Here is a 24050-nt window from a genome sequence, read left to right on the forward strand (position 1 = left end):
TTGCTCATACGCCGCATTGCCTAGAAAAAACAAACACAACAGCAGCCCACATCTTTTGCATGCATTTAAATAATAATGAATTGAAAGTTTTCACATTTTTGCGACAGGCGCCTGCAAAAGCTGTTCAAGCTATTGAAATCAATTGGCATCTTTGGCCAATTGCCCAAAAGACGCGACGCTCACGTGTGTCGTCTGTGTGCATGCAATGTGGTCATTTAATTGGCAAGCGACTTGCTTCCACACACACACACACACACACGCACACACACTCGCAATCAATTGTTTATAAATAACTTTTGTGTGTATTTGTGCATAAACAATGCCGGTATTTGCCTGTCTTTGGCTTTAATTGCGACTCTGAACTGTTTATTTAATTATTCTTTTTGTATTGTTGTTGTTGTTGTTGTTGTTTCTAGCAACAATTTGACATTGCATAAGACGAAGCGCCGGGTCAGATCAATGCAATTGCACACATTTGTTGCACTTAGTCAGCTAATTGTGCGATTTAGTTGTGTCAACAATACTATTATTAACCTGTTTTAATCTCTCGTCATTTACAGCAAAAAAAAAAAAAACTACAACAACAAAAGATGTTTGCATTGTGGTATCTAACGTTCGCCGTTGACGAAATACGGTAAGTTCTTAACAGTTTGACAGGCACTGCGGACAATACGCTTTGGGCTGCATACTTTTAGGCGGCGCGTTAAGCTATGTAAACATTGCCTTTGGTTGAGGGGTAAAAGGCTGGCGGGAAATGTCAAATGTTTGTTTAGGGCACGTTGCCAGTGTGCTATGTTTATTTACTGTTACACACAAGTGTTACTTAACAGCTTGGGGGCGTTACAGTCGGCTGCTAAATCTGCTGTGCTGTAAGCGTTACAGTTAACAGGATTACAGCAGCATTTCATTTAATTTAATTATTATTGACAGCGACAAAAAACCGCAAATAGCTTATCTAATCGCAAGAAAAAAAAACAAAACGTTGTAAAAACACAAATTGTAGTCTGTCGCCTAGTTTTGGGCATTTATTGGTTTTGTGAATGGTTTACAGCGAAAGCATGCATTTAGCAAAAGAGTCAATGTCACATGATAATTTATTTTCAACAAGAAATCAACCAATAAACGCAATCTGCACACAATCTCGAGCAACCGGCTTTTTGGTGCCGGCTCTTGATGATAAGTGCAATTAGCGACAGCCACAAACACACGCTCGATTCGAAAGCCCGACGAAATTTGCGAATTTGCTGGAAAGGAAAAAAAATAAATGTATTTCGGTATCTTCTTCTTGGCATTTTCGTTTATTATCTAAGCTCTGGGCCTTTGCTTAATTAGCAAAAATAATAATGTGATAATTGAAGTTTGAAGCATTCGCATCCATTTCATTTACCAGCTGGGTAGCAAAGTCGAGGGCGTATACGTAATGCCGAGGTACTTAGCGTCTGTATTTGTTTGCTTATCTATTTGCCGTACACGAGTTTTGTATCATTTGTGGCGTACGTGACAATAGGAAAGCTTATGCCGGCGAAAGTTATTGCCCAAATCTACACATTTTCAATGCCTACTAGACCTAATATACTAGACATATTGGCCTCTATATTAGGGGTATGTTAGTTCCCAAGCCAATAGCTTGTGCAGCGAAGCGTAAAGCCATTTCCTGTGAATGCATTCTCAATCGACTTGGCACATTTTAATTTAAATCAGTTAAAATTTTAGTTTTAGCTTATTTCCACCAAATGCTCTAAGTAGACTCAAAATTTTCCTTACCTTGTCTAAAACTCATTTCAAATGGGTTTTGCATTTATATATATATGCAATTTCTGTTGACAATTTGATAACGTACATTATTTTGAATTTGTGCGGTATTTATTTCCTTCTTCTATATCGGATTCTATTAAAAATACTGGTTTTTGTAAGCTCTGGCAACTCCTGCTCCTGGTTATTGCAATTTAGCCTTGCGGTATTGCCCATGTCAGCAGATATGAAATGAGTATTTAACAAATATACACGTATTGCAAGAATAATTTTGAAATATTAAAAGATATTAATTTAATTTAAGGTGATATAAAATGTAGATTTTATTTACGTTATTTTATTAGCATTATGTTATTACACTGTAAATCACACTGCCTGAGAGCGTTGCCATCTTGTCCTTTGATCAATTTTAATTGAGGTCACACTCTTTTTCATTTCATTTCTCTCTTTTCGCGCGTGTCTTTGCCAAGCTCAGATTGCAATTTCGTGTTGGTGCATTGAACGAATTAGTTTAAACAATTGGAAATTGTTTATTAGTCCAGTTATTGTTTATTTACTGTTACAAATTATTGTGGTGAGTGAATTGCAATGAAATATAGGCTAAATACTTGCGGCAAAGCCGTAGAAAGTTCTGGCAAAGTACAGTATGTCAATAAAGTGTTTTGACTAACGAAAAAAAACTAATTTTTTGGGTTTAGTTGAAAATAAATGTACCTAAAAGTGAGAATTTTTTTTCAATTCTAATTTATTTCGATTCTATATTTTTCCTAGAACTTAATGGCAAAAAGAATTGTTAAATAACATTACCCAAACATTTTATAAAATTAAAAAACTAAAAACATTCAAATTTTATGCTGTCAATAAAGTGTTTTTACACGAAACTTTATTACTAAATAACAATGTTAAAAAAACAGGAATATTTTTTTTTAATACTTTGTGTGGCTGCCATTAGCGTCACATACAGCCTGCAATCGCCGTTTCATTGAAACAATAAGGTTTTGTATGTATGTTTCTGGAATCTTCTGCCATTCTTCCAGTACAGCAGCTTTTAAATCAGTTTTTGATTTTGGACTCCGCTTTGCGACTTTTTTTTTCAAATATGACCACACATTTTCTATTGGATTCATATCTGGACTTTGTGGTGGAGTGTCTAACACCTTTCCACAGTTGTACAACAGCCAAACTCTTACCATATGAGCTTTATGCTTCGGGTCATTGTCCTGGTAAAATTTAAAAATTGGCTTATTGTCCTCATAGAATCCAAATTTCTGTGCACTACTGACGAGATGTGTCTGTAAAATGCTCAGATATTGTCTAGCATCCATGGTATTCTCAATGAAGGTCAAATCTCCTACACCCTTGCTCGAAATACACCCCCACACCATCACTGATAGTTTTCCGAATTTAACGGTTGGAATAATATTGCGGTTTTCCAACGCTGTTAGTGGCTTTCTCCAGACTCTGGATGGCCCATCGTTGTAGAATAGCATCATCTTGCTTTCGTCACAGAATATGACGTTACTCCAAAAATCGTTCGAACTATTTACATGGACTTGAGCGAACGATAGCCGCTTCAAAATATTCGCCGCCGATAGTAGAGGTTTTTTCCTGGCAACTCGTGATGTGTAGTCATTGGAATTCAGTAATTTTCGGACAGTTTCATGTGACACATCAACACCACTTTCTTCCTTGAACTCCTGAGCAATATCCCTAAGCGAAATTTGTGGATTTTTCTCAATTTTTCTCAGAATTTTTCGCTTATCTCTGTCAGAAATTTTGCAGGGTCGACCACATACTGGCTTTGCCTCTAGCCTATCTTCCTTATTGGCTCTGTTTAATATGTTGTATATCGTTGCTTTTGATAAATTAAACATATCAGCCAGTTCCGAGACTTGACGTCCCATCTGATGGTTATAATACACCAGCTGAGCGACTTCAAAAGTTGTTCTTTTTCCTGGCATTTTATTTTTCATAAAATTAAAGCAAAACGTTATAAATTGCAATAGAAAATGACAAGAAAAGTCGAAGACACAAGAGAAGCCAAAACGCATGGGCCCAAATCTAACGGGATCACCCAAAAGAGAACGGCAAAACAATTTACCGTAGCTGTAAAAACACTTTATTGACAGCATAAAATGTGAATGTTTTTAGTTTTTTAATTTTATAAAATGTTTGGGTAATGTTATTTAACAATTCTTTTTGCCATTAAGTTCTAGGAGAAATATAGAATCGAAATAAATTATAATTGAAAAAAAATTCTCACTTTTAGGTACATTTATTTTCAACTAAACCCAAAAAATTAGTTTTTTTTTGTTAGTAAAAACACTTTATTGACATACTGTACATTGAAATGCGAAGAAGAAGAAGACTGACGCCACACTTTTTGCCGGGTTGATTTTATTTAAGCACTTTTATCTTTTGATTGTTAATCTTGTTAACGTTTTGTTGTAATTTATATTGTTTACTTAGCCCTTTTATTTAATTTGCTTATCATTTTTCTTTTCTTATTTGTTGCATTTTGTTTTTGTAGAAAACGTTTGGCCTGGCTTTTTAGTTCCAATAAGCCAGCGCAGCCAGCGTTAGAAAACAAACCGACGCCTGCAGCCGCGCCCACACCTGCTCCTGCACCCGCCCCAGCACCTGTACCTGCACCGACTGCAAAACCTAGCCCAGCCGCAACCTCGTTTAAGCCTGCAGCAGCGCCTGCCGCCGCGCCATCGAAACCAGAACCGCCGAAACCTACAACTCCTGCGCCGCCTGCAGCTCCAGCAGTAACTCCTGTGGTTGCACCAAAGCCGACACCTGCGCCCATCGTTTCTGCGCCCGCACCAGCACCGGCACCAAGCACTCCTGCAACTACAGCCAAAGCGGCAGTTGCAGACGCAGGCGACAAGATGCCAATTCCTTTGCCCAAATCCTTGACCGAGTCGAATGGCACGGCAACCAATGGCAACGGTGTCGTCCACGATGGTCTGGACAATCAGCTCTTCGATGCACAGCTGCCGACCAGCAAGGGGCTAAAGGTCGACAAGGAGCAGCTAAAGGATGCCAGCCAGGACTTCATCAAAGGCGAGGCCAATGCCTTTGTGCAGTCCATCAAGGAGGCGCAGCAGGCGGGCACCCGGTAAGCTACACCCGCACGCGTGCATAATTTCATTTCAAATTCGTTTTTTTTTTTTATGTATTAGTTTTTCTTAGTCTCGTATTTTAAGCTGTTTCATTTTGTTTTTAATTAGTTTTCGCGCGCGACAGCTTCCGCATGGCATCTCGGCAACTCTTCGCGGGCGGGTTCAACGAACTCCGTTGACTTCTTGTCGCTAAAATAGTTGCCATGTGGCGACAGCCTCAAACGTTGCTGTTGCAGCACAAAAAAATATATCTGACTGTAATAATGCACCGCTTCATCGTCATGATCGTGATGATGATGGTCGTGATGATGATGATAATGATGTTGGTGACGATGACGCTGTTTATTTTAGTTTCATGTTCTGTGCTTGGGCGGACAGCTCTTGGCAACTGGCGTCAACTGCCTGCCTGCGGTTGCAGTTTTTTTTCTTGGGTATTTTGTATACCCTGTACACGTCTGACAAATGTCTTTGATAGACATAAAGAGGCAGCTACCCATGCAGTATTTATATTCGTAATAACTCATAGATATATTCTCTGTTCCAATAACAATTGTAATTTCTCAGTTATCATTTAAGGAAGAGGCCTATGTTTCAGGAGCTGTCTTCCAAGTCGTGCACTCTTCACTAGAGCAGCCATGTTTTTATGAGGAGTTTTTAGGGCCTTGTCCCCTGTGCTTGTCGCATCTGGCTAAACCCGAAAGAAAGATACATATATATCGCCTCTAATTGCTCGCAATTGATTTTCCATTAATATTAATGGAACCTTGCACGCAAGCCTTGCACTTGCCAGGTGGCTCAAGGATGTGGCCCAATCGCCAGAGAGAAAGTTGCCTTTTGGCAACTCGCCCACGTTAAATTTTTAATTGAAAAACTGAGAAAAGACCGCACTCTGCCTATGCAGATACGTTTGCCTTTGGCCCGTGTGTTTGTGTGATGCAGTGCGGCGCGGTGTACGATTTTGTCGCCTGTCGCCCGGGTCACATGATCTCCCCCATGCCGAGTTTATATTTAAACGTGCATGGAGCAGCGACTGTCGCCGGGCAACAAAATAATTTACTTAGATTTATACAAAATACACCCTAACCGAGGGTGCCATGAATTTATCGCCATGTGTGTAACGCACATAGAAATATTCTTGATACAAATAGGAACAGTCTACTTGCTAAGGAAGGAGCTAGTCAAACTGTTCTCTTGGCGGTTTGATATAGCGAGTGGATCACTATATCATAAAGCTTTCATAGGAACTACCGGGTTAATACTCATTAAGTTTTGTAGACATATTCGCTCCGTCCATCGTCATTAAACTTTGCATACGTCCCTCTCTGTTGCACGAAGTACATATGTCTGAACCGTCCGGATCGGACTACTATATCATATAGCTGTCATGGGTAAGATCGGTCGAAAAGTAGATTCTTGTATGACAAAATTTTTTGTTTTTCAAGATATCTTGACCAAACTCGGCAGTTAACAGTTTTACCATGCTCATCGTATATATTAAGAATTCTATCAACATCGGAGTACTATATCATATAGCTGCCATAGGAACGATCGGTCGAAAATTAAGTTGTTGTATTGAAAAGTTGTTTGTTTTTGAACATATCTTCACCAAACTTGGAATATACTAGTTTAATCATGTCCATTTCATTTAGCATATGTCTAAATAGGAAAAATCGGTTAGAATCCATAGAACCAATCCCTAGAGGACCCTGTTGTGTGTCTGCAAGCGTATATAAACTTCGGCACAGTTTGAGATTGATTTATTTATTATAATTTTTGTTTATTTTTACAGTACCTTGTTGTTTTAAATTTTACTTATGATGTGTGTGCGGCAAATTGGCTGTGCAACGTTGCAGCCGCTTGCCTCCTGCACAGCGCTCTGGCTTAAATTTAGATAGATGTGTATATGTATAATACTACATATTATCTTTATATACATTGTACAGAACTAGTCCGTTGGCGTCATGCCTCATCTCTAATTGCTAGAGTTCGCTTTTGTGCGGCTGATGGACAGTGTCCGTCATTTGGATGCTGAAAAAGTCGCTTGGGTCGGTGGTTGCTTCATTTGACGTTAATGCATAATCCCCCTCTATATATATATATATACATACATATATATATATCTATATAGATATATGTATTTGGTTCGATTTTTTGGCACACGCGTTTGCAAATTGCTTTTGGCAAGCGACGCTTTTGAAGTGCTGCCAAAATATTGTTTAGCAAACAAACAAAGGCAACGAAAATCGTATGACAACATATGCGCCGAGCTTTTAGCAGGTTGTATATCCGAAAAAAAATCTATAGTATATAGATATATCTATATCGTAGCTGTTGCATGGGATAGCCGCAACTGTGTTTCACACAAATGATAGCTAATTGCCTGGAAAGTGAGAGCATTAATTGAACTCGTGCCTGGCTGCCCGCAAATTGAACTAATTAATAACACATTGCCCAAATGATTTACTAAATATTTTTTCTTCTTTTGGCATATTCACTTCCCTCTTTTGCCAGCAAAATAGCTGCCGTATTTTCATTCAGTCAGTGATTCAATTGTGCAAACAAACGGCCAGTCTTATGCAATTCATATTTCAAGTTCACGAGTGTTGCTGGCACGCCCACCGCACCGCACCCAGCTGAACTTTTGGGCATGCAAAATGCCCTGATAGACAGCTGAAATGTGAGCACAACTAAAAAAAAAAATTAAATCTCAAATTTCAGTACTATTTAATATGCGCACAAAAGGGAGGGTTCTAAACGTGCACCGAATCTGTTTTCTGTACTACCAAGTTTTATATATATACTCTATACTATACTCTATAGTTCATAGAAAGCACTTGCTAGAAATTTACAACTTTATTACGTCCTTTTATAGACCATTTCAAAGATTTAGTACGTACGGTTAGTGATAATGTTCGTAGCGCACATATAGAAAGAATCGTGAAGCCATTAAATCAAATGAGTCATTTCAGTTGGTTTAATGAGTACTATGAGTATTGCGTGTATATACAAAAGTACTTTGTGTCTAAGTTTGCCGTATGCTAAGTGCTTGCTTAACTACATGTCAAAAGTGCCTGCCAGCTGTAGCAATAGAGCCACATTGTCGTCAGCTTTTCAAGGTCGATGCCAACCCCCTGCGAAAGTATACGCATGCATGGGTATTTGTGTATGTGTATGTCTATGTATTTGTTGTTGGCGAATTTGGTATAACATCTATTGTTCGACGCGGGCCGCCTTGAAAGCTGCTGGGATTTACGTAATCTCAGCGCCACTCGAGCAGCAATTGAAAACGAAAGCAAAAAAGTAAATAAAATAAAAAATGGGAAAATGGGAAAATGTGAAAATGTGAAAATGTGAACATGACGATAAAACTGAGGTTATGTAATGAACATCCTGTGGCTGTGGCCTGAGCAAATAATATCTTAGATTTCATTTTGGCTGAATTAATATAATTCATTTAATTTGTGCGCCACGTCGCCACAAAAGCAAAAGTTCTTTTGAAAACAAGAAATTAAGCATATAGATACTATATAGATAGAAAATATATAATGCTGTTATCTTTGTTTTTTCTCTTGTATGTTTTTTTTTTTTGTTTTTTGATATTGTTTTTGCGGCTTGTTGCATAAAATTCGTTGGCAACTGTTCAAATATGTATGTGGATATTTTAATTTTTGCTCGTCTAAACAGCTAAAATATGTTCGATACAACAATATCTAGAACTGTCTGTTTTTCTATCTGATGTTTATAAGTCAGGCAGGTTGCCTTTGCCTTTTTCTCATATATATATATATACATTCTATATAAGTATGTATACCAGGTATATGTAAAGGCAAAATAATCTTTTTCAAAATCAAGTTCAAGATTTTAGCTAAAAGTTTTCGATATAATTCAAATATACAATGTCAAACGCATTTTGAATTTATGATACCTATGTTAAATGGCCTGAATAGTTGCTTAATTTTACAAAAAATTTGTTAAAACATGATTTCTTTATTTTCATTTCTGTTCGCTATATAAAGTCGAGTCCTCAGCTGACTAGTTTCCTGTTTGTCTTTTATAATATCGTATGTATATTATATTTTTTCTTTTTTTCAAAATTTCATTATTTTATGTGCCAAAAATATATTGCGGTACGTTTTTGTAATATGCGTTCATATTTCTAATGAAAATGTAGAATGTGCGATTCTGGCACGTCTTCAAAAGTCGCTGTACCCAGAACTGTTCCCAAAAACTGTTCCCACTGCGATCACATTTGTGCCTGGCTTTTATTTCGCAGCTCAGCTTATTTGCATTGAGTAAATATTTACACTTAATGCTAGTTGAAGAAAAAAGAGCGCAAATATAAACAAATGTGGTTGTGTGGGTTTTATTTTTTAAGTTGTGCCCTGGGAACAATAAATTTCGATTAACTTTGATTACTTTCGTCAGGTTTGTCACGGGCGCAGCCCTATAACAACAACTCACTGAGGCGAGTGTCGTTATAAATTAAATGTAAATATGTATGTGTTAGTGTTCCTCAATAATTAAGCAATGTTTGTTTGCGCATGCATATGTGTGTGCGTGTAAGGCTGTGTGTCATGTGAGGCAGGCACCGTTAACTCTGCTCAGTCACCAACACAAACAGCAGCACGCCCCCATATAGGCTGTGGCCATATAATCCGCTGCCGCTGCCGCTGCAGTCGGCGACAGACAACTGCTGCCGCTAACTGTACCATAAAATTGTATATATGTGCAGTTAGTTGCAAGGCGCTGCTTACCTCTCTCACTCACACAATCGCACACACACACACACCCACACGCATGCAAGCTGTGCATTGTTGCGAACACTTTCCTTTTTGCATACATTTACACTAGACAACATGATATTGGCCGCACTGCTTCCACTTGCTGTCTACTGAGCTTTCTACCGTTACGCATTCGCGCTCTTTTGCGCGCTCGCATTTTATGAATAAAAAGTGAAGCTTTTTTCATTTTGCCATACGTCACGTCCTACGTCAATTGCCAGTTGCCAGTTGCCATGCTACCAATACATGCATACAATAGCAGCAGCAGGCGGCAGCAGGCAACAACACCAGCGTAGCAGGAGGCAGGCCTCACACACAGTCACATGTCACATACATTTGAAATACCACTGCAAAGCTTTTTGCTCGCCGCTCGTCTCTCTTTCTCGCTCCCTTCTGCGCTCGCATCTCTCTGTATGTGTGTGTGTGTGTGTGTGTGTGTGTTGCTAGTGTCGTTGAATAGTTTGAAAGAAGAAGGGTGCCGCTTGTCGGCGCTGCGCTACTGCTGCTGCTGCTGCTGCCGGCGTCGCTGCCGTTGCCCGACTGACAGTCGACTGCAGCTGAGCCAAAGAACAAAACTTTCTGATCATTGTAACGTTGGACGTTGAATTCTACGGTTGCAAAGGTGAGCCGTTCTCCAAAGAAAATAAGTAACAATAAATCCAAATAAATCCAGTGCATATATGCTGTGATAAAATTCTTATAAATATTTCCCAATTATACGTATTAAATTAAGTTAAGTGTTGTTGTTGTGGCGCCTAAAGAAATGAATAGGATGTGTGACCAGGCAACGATACGTGCTGTGTGACCAATTCTCAGTAACTTTTTTACGCATTATGTAAAATTGAGTCACTTGAAAAGTGCAGTTTGCCGTTTTTATTTTGCATGCAGCCAAAACCGGTTACCGGCATAAAAATAAAAAAAAAATAAAAATAAATCTAAAAATACGGTCAGCATTTTATGGCTGTATACCCATATTTGCCACTATTTTTTTTTTCAACCGCCTGCAATTGCAAAAACTGGTTTTTGCCCTGAGGGCAGCTTTTCAACAGATACGCAACCGTTGAGCTCGGCTGCAATTTTGTAACTGTACCCCCGAAGACAAAAAGCAAAAAAAAATTAGCAACTATCTGAAAAGATAAGAACAAAAAACCTAAAAAAAAAAAAAAACAACCTTAATTGCGACTAGTGCCAAACGATAAGAGCTTGTCGATGGCTGTTGCCAAAAACAAGAAAAAAATGAAATACAAAAAAAAAAAAAATAAAAAAGTTGCAAGCATTTGGCGGTCTTCGCTGTGGCTCAACTGCCACACCCACACCTCGCCAGCTGGCAACTAGCATATCGAATTCGCCTTGAACTTGTGTCTAGAAGCAATTCTACTGAACCACAAGAAACAAAATGTATTTCGCGGTCATTGCCGAACGCGTTGCATAATCGCTTATCGCACCGCACACAACAGATATTAGCTGTATTTGCTGCTCATTAGCCAAGTCATTAGTCATTAGAGTTGTGCTTAGCCTAACAATTAGTTGATTGAACCCGTGCACCAATGCCTGCAATTGCATTTCAGTCTCTCGCTCATGTCCCGGGTTATATAAGAGCTTACAGTTTGACAGCCCCATTCGAAATACCTTTGGCAGCTAATTTTAGTTAGCAGCCGTTGCCTTAGTTGCGGGCCGATATAATGCCGGCTGCTAAAAATACAGGCATAACGAAAACGTTTTCAAATAAACAAAAGCAAAGCAGATACACAGCTCTCCCCCTCTCTCTCTCTTTCTATATATATATATATATATATATATTATACGCATATATATATATATATTTATAGCCCCGGGCGAAATATTATCCAGCTGACAGCTAAAAAATAGAATTTCCAATTGTTTGGGAAAATTTTCTGTTGTGTTGCTTAGTTTAGTCTGTTGTTTATTTATTATTTTTTTTTTTTCTCAACAGCAGCAAATCGCGCAAACTTGTTGTACAAATTGCTGGCCCAGCCGCTGGCACATTGTTGTTAATTATTCAATTGAAATCCATTAAAGCGAAAAAAAAGAAGAACAGCGCACAGCAAACTCGGAAAATTGCGACTCATGATTAACGCGTGACAATGCGTTAGATTGGAAAAGTCAAGCAATTTTTCCAATTCTCTCTCATCGTTAGGCTGGGCCACAAAGCAACGCCGGCTTAAACAAAAGGCTGCTCCAGTCGCTAACTAACTGTCAAGTTGCATAATCAGCAAAAAGGGGTTGGGCTCAATTTGGCTAGACAGGAAATGAAATTGCACATAGTTCCACTGCCCCCCCCCCCCCCTGTCACTCTCTTCCAAACCCAAAACTGCCAACTAGTCCAAATACAAATGTGTGTGTGTGCATGTGTGTATGTGTGTGTGTGTGTCGGCTGATTTGATTCACAGTACATTGGCAGCGCCACAAAACAAATAAACAAAACTGTGCTATATCAAGTGAAATGTAAACAAATCAAACAGCGAACACAATATTTTGACCACTACTGTAACGGCAGCAGCAGCAGGCATTGCTAAAAGCTTCTGTGGAAGCTTTTGGCAGCACAGGACTTTTAGCGTGCGCCACACTTTATGACAGCTTTCACTTGAAAGCTTGCGCTGCTACCAAAGCTAACATCAACTGTTATTAACAGCGCTGGGCTTAACAGTTACAGTAACAGTAACAGCGCTTTGCTTTGCTGTTGTTGTTGCTGCTGCTACTGCTAAATGACTGTCGCGTCTGCCACATTTATTCGTTGATTGTCTTCGCAGACAGCTCAAATTTATAAATCAACGACATCCGGGCATGAGCGCACATTTCTAGCGAAATTCATTGCCCAACACTTGCCACAGCCCAAGACGAAAAAAATAACATAAACGGAGGCCTCAATAATCTTAACCCAGTTGCTGTCCCCTCTACTCGCTCTGTATCTTAAATTTAGTATAGCTGCCTCGTTGAGCATTTGCCAAAAGTATTTTAATTAAATTAGCAAAGAAAATACACAATATACACATATATTTATATATACATTCATAAATATAGTGCCCAACACTTGAATAATGCGGGCGCGCCCGCCCTGCTCACTTCTCCCTCATAGTTTGTTCAGTTTCCCAGAGCCCTAAACCCGGGCTGGTTATTATTTGGGGGGTAGCTTAAGTATCTCGCATGAGGGCTAACCCTGCCTATATCATAAGCATTAATTGGTTAACTCGATATTTCGGAGTAAATGAATCTTTAGCGGGTACTTTAAAAAAAAAGTAAACGAAAAGTAACAATTTTCTATTTAAAACTTCGCCGAGCTTAAAAGCAAAATTTAAATTTAATCATGTTTGGCGATAAATTACATAACGATCGGCTGTAGATATTGTAAAAAATATAATACCAATTTGATAGCCAAGTTTCCTTGGCTAAGATTATGCCATAGTCATGTCATTAAACTGTTTCGATTTGCGACTGGTTTTCATGCAATTTCCCGTTGCATTTGCGCACGTTTTGGGCCATGTCAATGTCGTTGGCCAAAAAAAAAAAAAAAAAACACTTGGCGCATTTCAGCCAAGCGCACCGACTGCCAATTTCTTTGTGCAATCGCCTGTCCAAAAGCGCAGCATGGTCCAAAGTTTTGCAATTAAGTCACACACATGGTTTGTCGAGCGCGGGGGGTAAGAGGGGAAGTCACCCCCCCTCCCCCCTTCGGGTGTCGGTTCAATAACCCATTCGACTTGGCCATAAACTGAAAATTGCAGCAAGCAATTGCATTTTGGCTACAGCTCCAAGCGATTCTTGGCCAGGCTTTCGCTTTCATAATACCCTCTATAAATTGAAAAATGATTAAAAGAGGGTATATTCGTTTTTTTGTATTGTAAACCTTGCAATTCACTTTCTGGATAATTCCAGCCATTCTACACAAAAGAGAAAGAAGGGGGCTTACTTTTAAAGTTATAGTCTTGTGCTTTGGGATATGCACATATTTAGATGCGTTATCAAAGCTCCATAAATCTCAGAATGATCGAGAAACACAAACCCGAGTTATATAAGAACAAAATATGCGACAATGTGAAGTGGAGTGAAAAGAAGTCAGGCACAGGGTAGCTCCTAGTCGGTCCCTCTCGATTTGTACTCCATTTACTGCCTGGTCTGGTCGTCTGCTCTTTGCCAATTTTGTGACTATAAAGGCATATATTTAGCAAAACTTTTCGTTGATATGGCCAAGTTAAATATCTTATCCGTTTCGCCAGCTTCTGTTTATCGGGCTCAACTTGACGGTTCGAGCCGGCAAATGCAGCTACAATCTTTGGCGCGGCTTATCAGCTGCTGATGTCGCTCTTGGCCAACTCTCTCGCTGGCAAACGCTCTCCCTCTCTCTTTTTCTCTGTTGCTCTGACTGCGTTTGCTTTTCCATTTGCAAACTTCATTCAACATTCGCGTATCACAGTTAAACGTTAACAGTTGCCAATTTCATTCGCGTTAATTCAGTGCGCGCTATTCGCGTTATTCGCAATTCCTGGCCAGAAAGTCGAGCCACCAGCTAAATAAATGTTTCCATATCAAACAATACAGTGAAAACTCGACGGAACAAACTCAACGCTTTCGAGCAAAGATCTCCTTTAATGCACATATCCTAAAAAAAATACCCATACACATTTCTTATTTGCCTGATAAAAGGCGAATGCTTTTTTTAAGCAAACGCAAATACATTAAACAAAAAGTTCCTTAAAGAACTCTTCACAAAATAATTCTATATGGTTCAAAACTCTTCATTCCTGAAAACGAATCAAAGAAACGAAAACTAAAAACGGGCGACACTTGCTTTGAATTAATTCCATTTTCTAAAGTTACATTTCTGAAATGGAATCAAATGGAAAAGAAATCGAAGAAAAAAAACTGACATTTTCCTTACCTTCAATTTTTGGCATAAAGAAAATGTGTTTGAATCCTTATTTTTCCATATGTTTGCTTTTGTCTCGACATTTAAGACAAAGAACTTTAAGGACAAAGAACTGAAGACATGAGCGTTCGCCCGCGAGAGTTTTCACTGTATTCGGGCAAACATATTGAAACACTCGTGAATGCTGTGCAGAAAACTGAAAAGAGGAGAAAATTCAAATAATTACGTTTAAAGCTGCGTCCTGTTTTCCCTTTTTTTTTTTGCCAGGGTTGTCACGTTGCTCTCGCTGCCTGTTTTAGCCTTGAGGGTTGCCGAGTTGGCTTAAAGGGAGGAGTGGCGGATGGGGGGGGTGGGGTCTAATGCAATCAGTTTTTCAATTGTGCCAACTTAATTCGATTTGCAGTTGCTTTTAAGTGCCGCTGCCGACGAGCAGCATTTTGTTGCCAGGGCCTTGAGGACTCTGTCAGCCCTCTTGAGAATCTGTTGGCGACATGAATGTTGTGGCACACTCGAGTTAATTGATTAGTTGCCCCGTTAAGAGCCGCACGCAATAAACCCAAACCCGGCTATATCAGCTACAAAACGAATGCGACAGCAATTGTTGCACTCGTCAAAAGTACTTTACCTGGTGCCTTGTCGCTAAGATGGCGGCGAGCCAAATGCCCACAATCTTACAAAAAAAAAAGAGAGAAAAAAAACCAGTGCAAAAAACAAAAAATAGCTTATCTTTATGTGCCAATTATCACACGAAACAGTGTTCATATGACTCCTCAAAGTTTCCAGCGCAAAATTCGCTGAAACGAGTGACAAACGCAACAAACAAAAAAAAAAAAAAACATTGTTTAAATGAGAAAAGTGAAAAGCAGTAGAAATTGTTGTAGCTAATGTCACGAAAGCCATTCCATTCGTTTTAGAATTTCAAGAGCGCGAATATGTTTCAAATTTGTTATACAGAAGGTAGAATTCGAGTTGAGAAATAAATTGAAGGAGTTAAATGAGAGCGCAGTGAAATAATTGATTTGCTGCCTCAGATAATGTTCCGATCTTGCATAGGAAAAGGCCATCCAGTCTCATTCGTTTTCTAAGGGTGTGTGCTTAAAATTTGTTATGTACGAGGTAGATTTCGGCTCTCCACTACGAACAATTCAAATTTCTCCAATTTAAGCATGTGCGGGACTTTAAAAGAGTTCAGAGAACGGTTTTCTTTGAAGAGGAGACCTTTTAATCGGGTTTCCCTAGGTTAATCGCATATTCCAGCAGCTCCCAATGTGTGATGAACCCAGATAAAATCAGCAGAACTTTTATACCCTACACACAAATGGGAGGACCTTTTCTTAAGGTTAACCTTAGAATATGAGACTAAGTCGACTAAGAGACTAAGAAGTCGTAATGCCTTAAGCCAAGATCCCTGTAGCCAAGTGCTTGTTATAGTACATTAAAAGTAAGCACATATATTGGCTTACAGGTCAGGTAAAATCAGGCTAGAGTAAGAAACATTGTCCAGATAAACTTCAGCGAGGGAAAGACAAATAAACCAGCCAGAGATTTAAGTTAATCAAAAAGCAGAATGCACAGACAAGACAAGATTTCCTTGAGCTTAATATCATATCTAAACAATTGATACATATAAATTAGTATATATATTTATCACTTGAGCAAGTTCTGCCTAGCGAGTGGCCACTGTGCTGCTTTTTGCCTCTTCTGAGTTAAGATCTCATTTGAAATTATCTGCGTTTTGCGCAAAGATAATGCTGCAAATTCGACAGATAACGTCACATATAAGTATATGGAATATATATACGAAGTTTTTATACTGACATCGCTTCTAGATAGCGCCAATTAGCTGTACTAGCAATCAGCTTAGACTGATTAAGTATTATTAAATGCGCTACGTTAGTCACCTTATGCAGGTAGCACTCGACTCCCAGAGGCAGGGGCTTAGTTTCGTAGGGGGCAGCCGATTTTACTAACTAAATTGTTTTCAATTTCAAATCAATATTCACAGCTTGCAGTTGTTGCCTTAATTGTTTGCACGGTGCAGGGCGAGTGGGGCGGGAATTAGTCACCGGAGAGCCGCAGCAATTAGTCACGAGAGAGAGAGAGAGACAGATTCGTGAGGCTGACTCAATCAAATAAGGCAACGGAAAATAAACTGAAAACCTAAACAAAACCAAAAGCGAAATCCAATTGCACAAATAATGTGGCACAGACATGCAACAGCAACAACTTCGCCCGCCCCCCCTCTCGTTACGCGCCACTGCACAGGCGTGAAAAGTATCTGATGGATACGTCGCCGAATCGAGTCGAGCTTGCAGACTCCCCAGTCTAGACCCGAGTGCACGTGCACTCGACGCCGCAAAGCTGGCCTGGCCGTGATTTTGTGCCGCATGCCACACAGCACTCGAGGCGTCGCACAAGCAGCGCCCCAGCCCTTGTTTCACACTCTCAAGTCCTCACTTGAAGTTGACTTGACCGAACCGAACCGACCGCCGTTCTTGGCCCTGGCTTTTTAGGCGCAACAATTTTCAGCTGCCGCGTGCCACAAATTTTATCGATTTGCGCCCAGCCAGCCACCCGCTGCTGCTGCTGCCGCTGCTGCTGCTGCTGGTGGTTGTTCCTGCTTGGGACGCATCGCAATAAATATATCCTTCCGCATTATGCTGCGCTCTCATCCGGCAACAGCAGTTCTTCCTTTATTTTTTTTTTTTTTTTGTGTTTTGCACGCCGCCGGCGCCTGCGGCTAGGCTATGCATCTTTCAACCCCGGCCAGGACGCACTCTCTCTCTCTCTCTCTCTCGCTGAATGCTTTGCTGAATTTGGCTGGTCGTCCTGGGCGCGTCATGCCGAGAGCCCGAACACGAGCCCGAACCGACGCATCGAACCCGCCGCAGAGTACGCAGCTAGCGTGGCCCGTGTTAGTCAGCAGCCAGTTTGGTCCTTAGCACCTTGTAGCACGAGCGCGCGCGTCCTTTTTGCTCCCTAGTGTAGCCTAGACTTTTGTGTAGTAGCCTCTTGTAGTATACCTTTGGGCGCGGCAGCGAGAAACGTGAAAGACAAAAAAAAAAGAAGAAAATAGCAGAAGAGATAAAGCGCAAACAAAAATCAAATTTTTGACAATTATTCCCAGCATTTAAGACGAGCGAACCACCAAAAAAAGAAAATTAACAACAACAAAAAATCAAATATTTAACAAACAAAAATTTAAACCAAAAGCAATACGATTTAAGCGTGTGCGTGTGTTGTGTGTGTGTGTGTGTGTGTGTTAGCTAGAGTGTACATATGTGTGTGTGAAAAGTAGTTACAGTTACTAACGGAGGGAAAAGCGGAAAAGCAGCTGCATTGTGATTTCATTTTTACCTGCACCTTTTTACACACACTCCAAACAAATTAAAAAACCCCAAAAAAAAAAAACCTTTGTGACCAAGCGAAAAGGCCAAATTTTTTACAAAAAAAAAAACAACAAAAAACTTTACAAACACAAAAAGACTAGCAAAAAAGAAAAGAGTAGAGAATGGGTTTGTGCGCCTCCAAGGATAAAAAGGAGAAAGTGATCGAGGGCGAGGGCGCCGCCACGGCCAACGGAGGCGGCGAGCCCAACGGAGCCGCCACAGCGGCTGCAGACCAAGATGCCGCCGGCCAGGATGGGTGTGTATACAATTTTTGGGGCTTGTCATAGGTCCTAGATCTGTGCGTTTGTGTGTGTGTGTGTGTGTGTGTGTGTATCTGCTGCTGACGTCAGGCTGCCCGAAAAAACTTGAGTGGCATACAAATATTATTGCCCTGGTCTCTGACCGGGGCCCAGGCCAAAAACCGGGCACATGTCGGCGCGCATGTGCGGGACCGGAACCCGGGACAGGGCAGGGCTCGGCTCGCCTCTGTGCGTATTCAGCGCCAGCCGGCAAAACTGTTGTCAGCACCCAACCAACCAACCAACCAACCAACCACCCAACCACCCCCAGCAACAGCTCAATTGCAGAGCAACCACCAAGTGTGTGTGTGGTGCGGGAGGCGTTTAATGGATTGCTTTAAAATTGCCCTGTCGCGTGCCCAAAACGATAGCCTCTGCCGACTTTTGGGCGCCACAATTGCAATAATACCAGAACCAGGTCCGAGCGGTCATCAATTGGTTGAAAGTAACCAAATGAGGCACTAAATCAACCCCACATACAAGTATTTGCCCATAACTAGGGGCGCGACCAAATGAAATTGAACATGTTTTTGAACTAAAAAATATCATCGAATCGAGAAAACTTTTATTTGAAGTTATAACTTTGAGCTTAAACTGATTGAAGATTTAATTCAATTTTCATTTAATTAACTCTAAACTAAGAAAGCTGTCTTGAGCTTTAAAAAAAACTTAATGAACTGCAAATTAGTAAAAACTTTGAGGTTAAATCCGATTCGAAGATCCTATCTTTCACATTTTGAAGTCAAAACATGACAATTCAATAAAGTAACAAAGTTAACATTAAATATAAAGGTTTAAGGTCACATATCGTCCAAAGAAAGATAGAATATCATATTTACAATTTTGAGGTTAGGTCTGATTCGAGAGTTCCATCTTCTATTTGCAATCTAATCTAATTGAATTGAAGAATAAAACTGTAAAGATAATGCTGATAAAGATAACATCGCCAAAAATATAAGAGTGCATATAGTAATTGGAGAATCAAATATAAGTAGTAACAACTTTGAGGTTAAGTCTGATTCGAAAGTCCAATCTTTCACATTTTGTAGTCAAAACATGACAGTTTAATTGAATTTGAGAATAAAACTGTAAAGCTAATGGTTTCAAGTTAAACATCGCAAACAAAAATTATAAAGTATATATATATTTATAGAAATATTAAAAACTTTGAGGTTAAGTCTGATTCGTAAAACTTGAAACAAGGACAACAGTAAATAAACTGTTCCCGTACTATAAATTAATCTGTAATATAATTCAATTAATGATCTGTATTGAAACTCATCAAAATTATATGATAGAAACAATAAAAATAATTAAACTTTGAGGTTAGGTCTGCAGTTTTGAAAAGTTTTGAACTAACCAATTTGTGGTTGTTTTTTGCAGCAAACAAGACACCATGGTTGACGCCGCTGTTCTCGCTAAACTGGAGGAGGGTTATGCCAAGTTGGCCGCCTCCGACTCGAAGTCGCTGTTGAAGAAGTACCTGACCAAGGAGGTCTTCGACAACCTAAAGAACAAGGTGACCCCGACCTTCAAGTCGACCCTCCTCGATGTGATCCAGTCCGGTTTGGAGAATCACGATTCGGGCGTTGGCATCTATGCACCCGATGCCGAGGCCTATACAGTGTTCGCCGATCTGTTCGATCCCATTATCGAGGACTACCATGGTGGCTTCAAGAAGACCGACAAGCATCCGGCCTCCGATTTCGGTGATGTCAGCACCTTTGGCAACGTTGACCCCACCAAGGAGTATGTGATCTCGACTCGTGTCCGTTGCGGTCGCTCCATGCAGGGCTATCCCTTCAATCCCTGCTTGACCGAGGCCCAGTACAAGGAGATGGAGAGCAAGGTTAGCAGCACCCTGTCCGGCTTGGAGGGTGAGCTGAAGGGCAAATTCTACCCGCTGACCGGCATGGAGAAGGCCGTCCAGCAGCAGCTGATCGATGATCACTTCCTGTTCAAGGAGGGCGATCGCTTCCTGCAGGCCGCCAACGCCTGCCGTTACTGGCCATCGGGTCGTGGCATCTACCACAACGACAACAAGACCTTCCTGGTCTGGTGCAATGAGGAGGATCATTTGCGCATCATCTCCATGCAGCAGGGCGGCGATCTTGGCGAGATCTATCGCCGTCTGGTCACCGCCGTCAACGAGATCGAGAAGCGTGTGCCCTTCAGCCACGATGATCGTCTTGGCTTCTTGACCTTCTGCCCCACCAATCTGGGCACCACCATCCGTGCCTCTGTGCACATCAAGGTGCCCAAGCTGGCCTCCAACAAGGCCAAGCTCGAGGAAGTCGCTGCCAAATACAATCTCCAAGTGCGCGGCACTCGCGGCGAGCACACCGAGGCCGAGGGCGGTGTCTATGACATCTCCAACAAGCGTCGCATGGGTCTCACCGAATACCAGGCCGTCAAGGAGATGTACGACGGCATCACCGAGCTGATCAAGCTCGAGAAGAGCTTGTAAGCTGTCCAACCAACCAACCAACCAACCGCATGGACTACGCCCTGGGGCACAACAACAACAACCGAAGTCCCCCACACAACATCAAACGGCGGTGTCCATTTAATCCAGTTGGAAATCTGCAGCTCGCAACGTCCTAAAACGTTCCGGCTGTGTTTGCTTTAGTTTGTAGTAGGATTTGTAGCGCTGCGGAGCGGCAACCAAACCAATCCGGCTGCCTGCGGCACTCGGCATTTGTCGTTCTCTACTTGGACTCGGAGGGTCGCGGCCAGCTCCGGCTCCGGAATACCAGGCTCTGCTGCTGCTCTAATAACCACCAAAATCAACAACAACAACAACAACAACACCAAACTGCATACTACCACCCACAACAACAACAACAACAACAACAATGGAAAACTATTTCACAAAATATTTGCTTAAATTATAAACAAAAGAATGTAAAACATTTTGGCATTTGTGTCAAGCAAAAAAACAACCAACAACAAAAAAAACTTTAAATACTTTTATTTTAAGTCTTAAGTTTATAAAAGAATTAAAATTATAAAAAAAAATAATAAAAAAAATAAAAAAAATAGTGTGTTTAAGTTAGAGACAAAAAAAAAACAAAAGAAAAAAGTCTAGATAAGTTAAATTTCAAATTGTTTCAACAAAATGTAAATACGCGTTTTAAGGACTTTGGAAAATCCTCCAAGCAACAGGATGTATTTATGTAGGTATGTGCGTATGCTGTGTATATATATATATATGTATATTTGTATATTTGAAACCGATCGGAAAATAAGCATAGATTTTATAGACGAAGTCATTTTAGATGAGGCAGGAGCCAAAATCCACTCTTTTATGTTTTATATAATTATAAGCATTATATATATATATATATATATATGTATGTATGTATGTATGTATGTATGTGTGTGTGGACGTGTATGTATGTGTGCATTTATGTATATATGTATGCGTGCATGTCTGTTTTCTAATGCCAAACGCAGACTTAGCTTATTTGTCGTTATGCTGCAAATTTAAATAAAACGAATTTTTTCCAGGTGCTGTCCTCCTCGATTCTCAAAAGTTCAAGTAGGCCCTGCTTAAATTCACCAAGGCAGCAAACGCTGGCTCCGACGGCCTGGAGGAGCAACTGTGGAGGAGGCGGCGGAGCAGGAGGCGGCGGCGCAGGAGGAGGTGGGCGGGTAAGTAGATATGTAGGTAGATGTAGATGTATGTAGGTAGATGTATGTATATATGTATGTATATGTATGTATATATGTATGTATATGTATGTATATATGTATGTATATATGTATGTAGGTAGGTAGGTATGTATGTATGTATGTATGTATGTATGTAGGTAGGTAGGTATGTATGTATGTATGTATGTATGTATATATGTATATATGTATATATGTATATATGTATGTATGTATATGTATGTATATATGTATGTATATATGTATGTATATATGTATGTATGTATGTATGTATGTATGTATGTATGTATGTATGTATGTATGTATGTGCGTGCTGCATTATGTATATGATATTATAGGCCGATTTTAAGGGAATTTCGGTATGTTAGCAGCAAAACGAAGCTTGAAGCTGAAGCTAATTGTTTTTCCAACGTGAGTTAGTCAGTGGCAGCTATGTATATGATGATATAGCAGTCCGATGCTGGTCAACTCGAGCTGCAAGTCTTTTTAATATACACTATTTATTATGCTGGCTTACATCATTTGACAATCGCAGCTGGGGGAAAAAAAAGGGGTATTGGTAACAAATAAAAGATATATTATTTTTGAGAGCCTGCCTGGCACTCGGCATCGATCAGGGCGGTGATGCCCTTGTGCATCTCCATGACGACCTGGTACTCGGTGAGGCCCAAGCGCCGCTTGTTGGAGATGTCATAGACGCCGTCCTTGGCCTCGGAGTGCTCGCCGCTGGTGCCGCGCACCTGGAGATTGTGCTTCTTGGCGACCTCCTCGAGCTTGGCCTTGTCGGCGCCCAGATTGGGCAGTTTGATGTGCACAGAGGCGCGTATGGTGGTGCCCAGATTGCTGGGGCAGAACGTCAGATAGCCGAGGCGCTTGTCGTGACTGAATTTGAGGGAATGCGCCAGCGACTCGACGCCAATGATCATGCGCTCGTAGGCTCGGCCCAGGTCGCCGCCCTTCTCCATGGATATGACACGTATGTGATCCTCCTCGTTGACCCACACGATAAACGTGCGATTCTGATTGATGAATATGCCGCGTCCAGTCGGCCAGAACCGTGAGGCATTCGCATCCTGCAGAAAGCGATCGCCTTCCTTGAAGAGCAGATGGTCATCGATGAGCTGCTGTTGTTCCTCCTTCTCCATGCAGCTGAGCGCCATGAATTTGCCCGAGTGCTCGTTGCATAGCGTTTTCAGCACCTTGTTGATCATGCACTCGAGATGGCGATAATCCTTTTTGGTCAGGCAGGGATTGAATGGGAAATCCTTAATGGAACGAGCGCAACGGATGCGCGTCGATACAATGAAACGTTGCTCGGGATCGAGATTGGGAAAATCGGAACCGTAGCCAAAACAGGTTGCCGGATGCTTATCAGCTCCTTTGAAGCCCATGTGATAATCATCGATAATCGGATCGAAGAGTTCCGCAAACGTGGAATATGCCTCCGGATCGGGCGCATAGATGCCGACGCCCGAATCGTGATTGCACAGCCCAGACTGGATGCAGTCCAACAGTGTGGAGCAATACGAGGGCGTCACCCGGGTCTTGATCTTATCGAAAATCTCCTGGGTCAAATGCTTTTTCAACAGCGATTGCGATTTGGATTGGGCCAATGTCTCGAAGCCCGACTCCAATATCTCGATAATTTCACAGGGGGCTCGGCTGTAATTTCTGATTGGAATTTTCTTGAATATACCGCGGGCCAAACGAACCGACATCATAATTTTCAATAACTGCAAAAAATTTTGAAAACGAAAAATTTCTTTGCTGTTAATTTTGTTCGAGAATGCAAAGTGTGTAAAATATTCCAAACGATGCGGCAAACAACAACTCGTATCTGACAGCTTGGGCAAGTTGACGAAATTTCTGTTTTGTGTTTCATATTCCAATGAAGTTTCATTATTATTATTTTAATATTATTAACAATCTAACAAGAAGAGAACAAACAAAATCTTGGCAAGGCGAATGAACTGAACGTTAACGGGACTTTCTTTCATTCCTTTGAACAAATGAACTAAATGAACGAGAACAATGCACGCGGCTGAATATGAAGAAAAAAATAATGGTATTTTTTTTTGAGCAGTTGGTTTTTTAATAATGGGAATTATACCTAGATACTTTGTACATTTAAATGAGTAAATTGC

General features: G+C 40.7%; 2 protein-coding genes across 3 annotated transcripts; one reads left to right on the forward strand and one right to left on the reverse strand.

Moving 5' to 3' along the window:
* The first annotated feature begins 575 nt into the window (after positions 1-575).
* Positions 576-20856, forward strand: LOC6623973 (arginine kinase 1). Of its 2 annotated transcripts, XM_032434567.2 has the most exons (3): positions 576-634; positions 4283-4876; positions 19618-20856. In XM_032434567.2, exons 1-3 carry the CDS (start codon positions 591-593, stop codon positions 20699-20701), a joined length of 1722 nt encoding a protein of 573 aa, XP_032290458.1. In that variant the 5' UTR covers positions 576-590; the 3' UTR covers positions 20702-20856. The 2 variants fall into 2 exon arrangements, with proteins under 2 accessions (XP_032290458.1, XP_015031069.1); XM_015175583.3 differs by lacking the exons at positions 576-634; positions 4283-4876 and adding an exon at positions 18043-18191.
* A 1531-nt stretch (positions 20857-22387) lies between these two features.
* Argk2 (Arginine kinase 2) lies at positions 22388-23711 on the reverse strand. Its single transcript, XM_002046237.4, has one exon. It carries the CDS (start codon positions 23625-23627, stop codon positions 22485-22487), a length of 1143 nt encoding a protein of 380 aa, XP_002046273.1. The 5' UTR covers positions 23628-23711; the 3' UTR covers positions 22388-22484.
* Positions 23712-24050: the final 339 nt, after the last annotated feature.

This window comes from Drosophila virilis, chromosome 3, assembly GCF_030788295.1.
Source record: "Drosophila virilis strain 15010-1051.87 chromosome 3, Dvir_AGI_RSII-ME, whole genome shotgun sequence".
In the NCBI taxonomy this organism is placed as follows: domain Eukaryota; kingdom Metazoa; phylum Arthropoda; class Insecta; order Diptera; family Drosophilidae; genus Drosophila; species Drosophila virilis.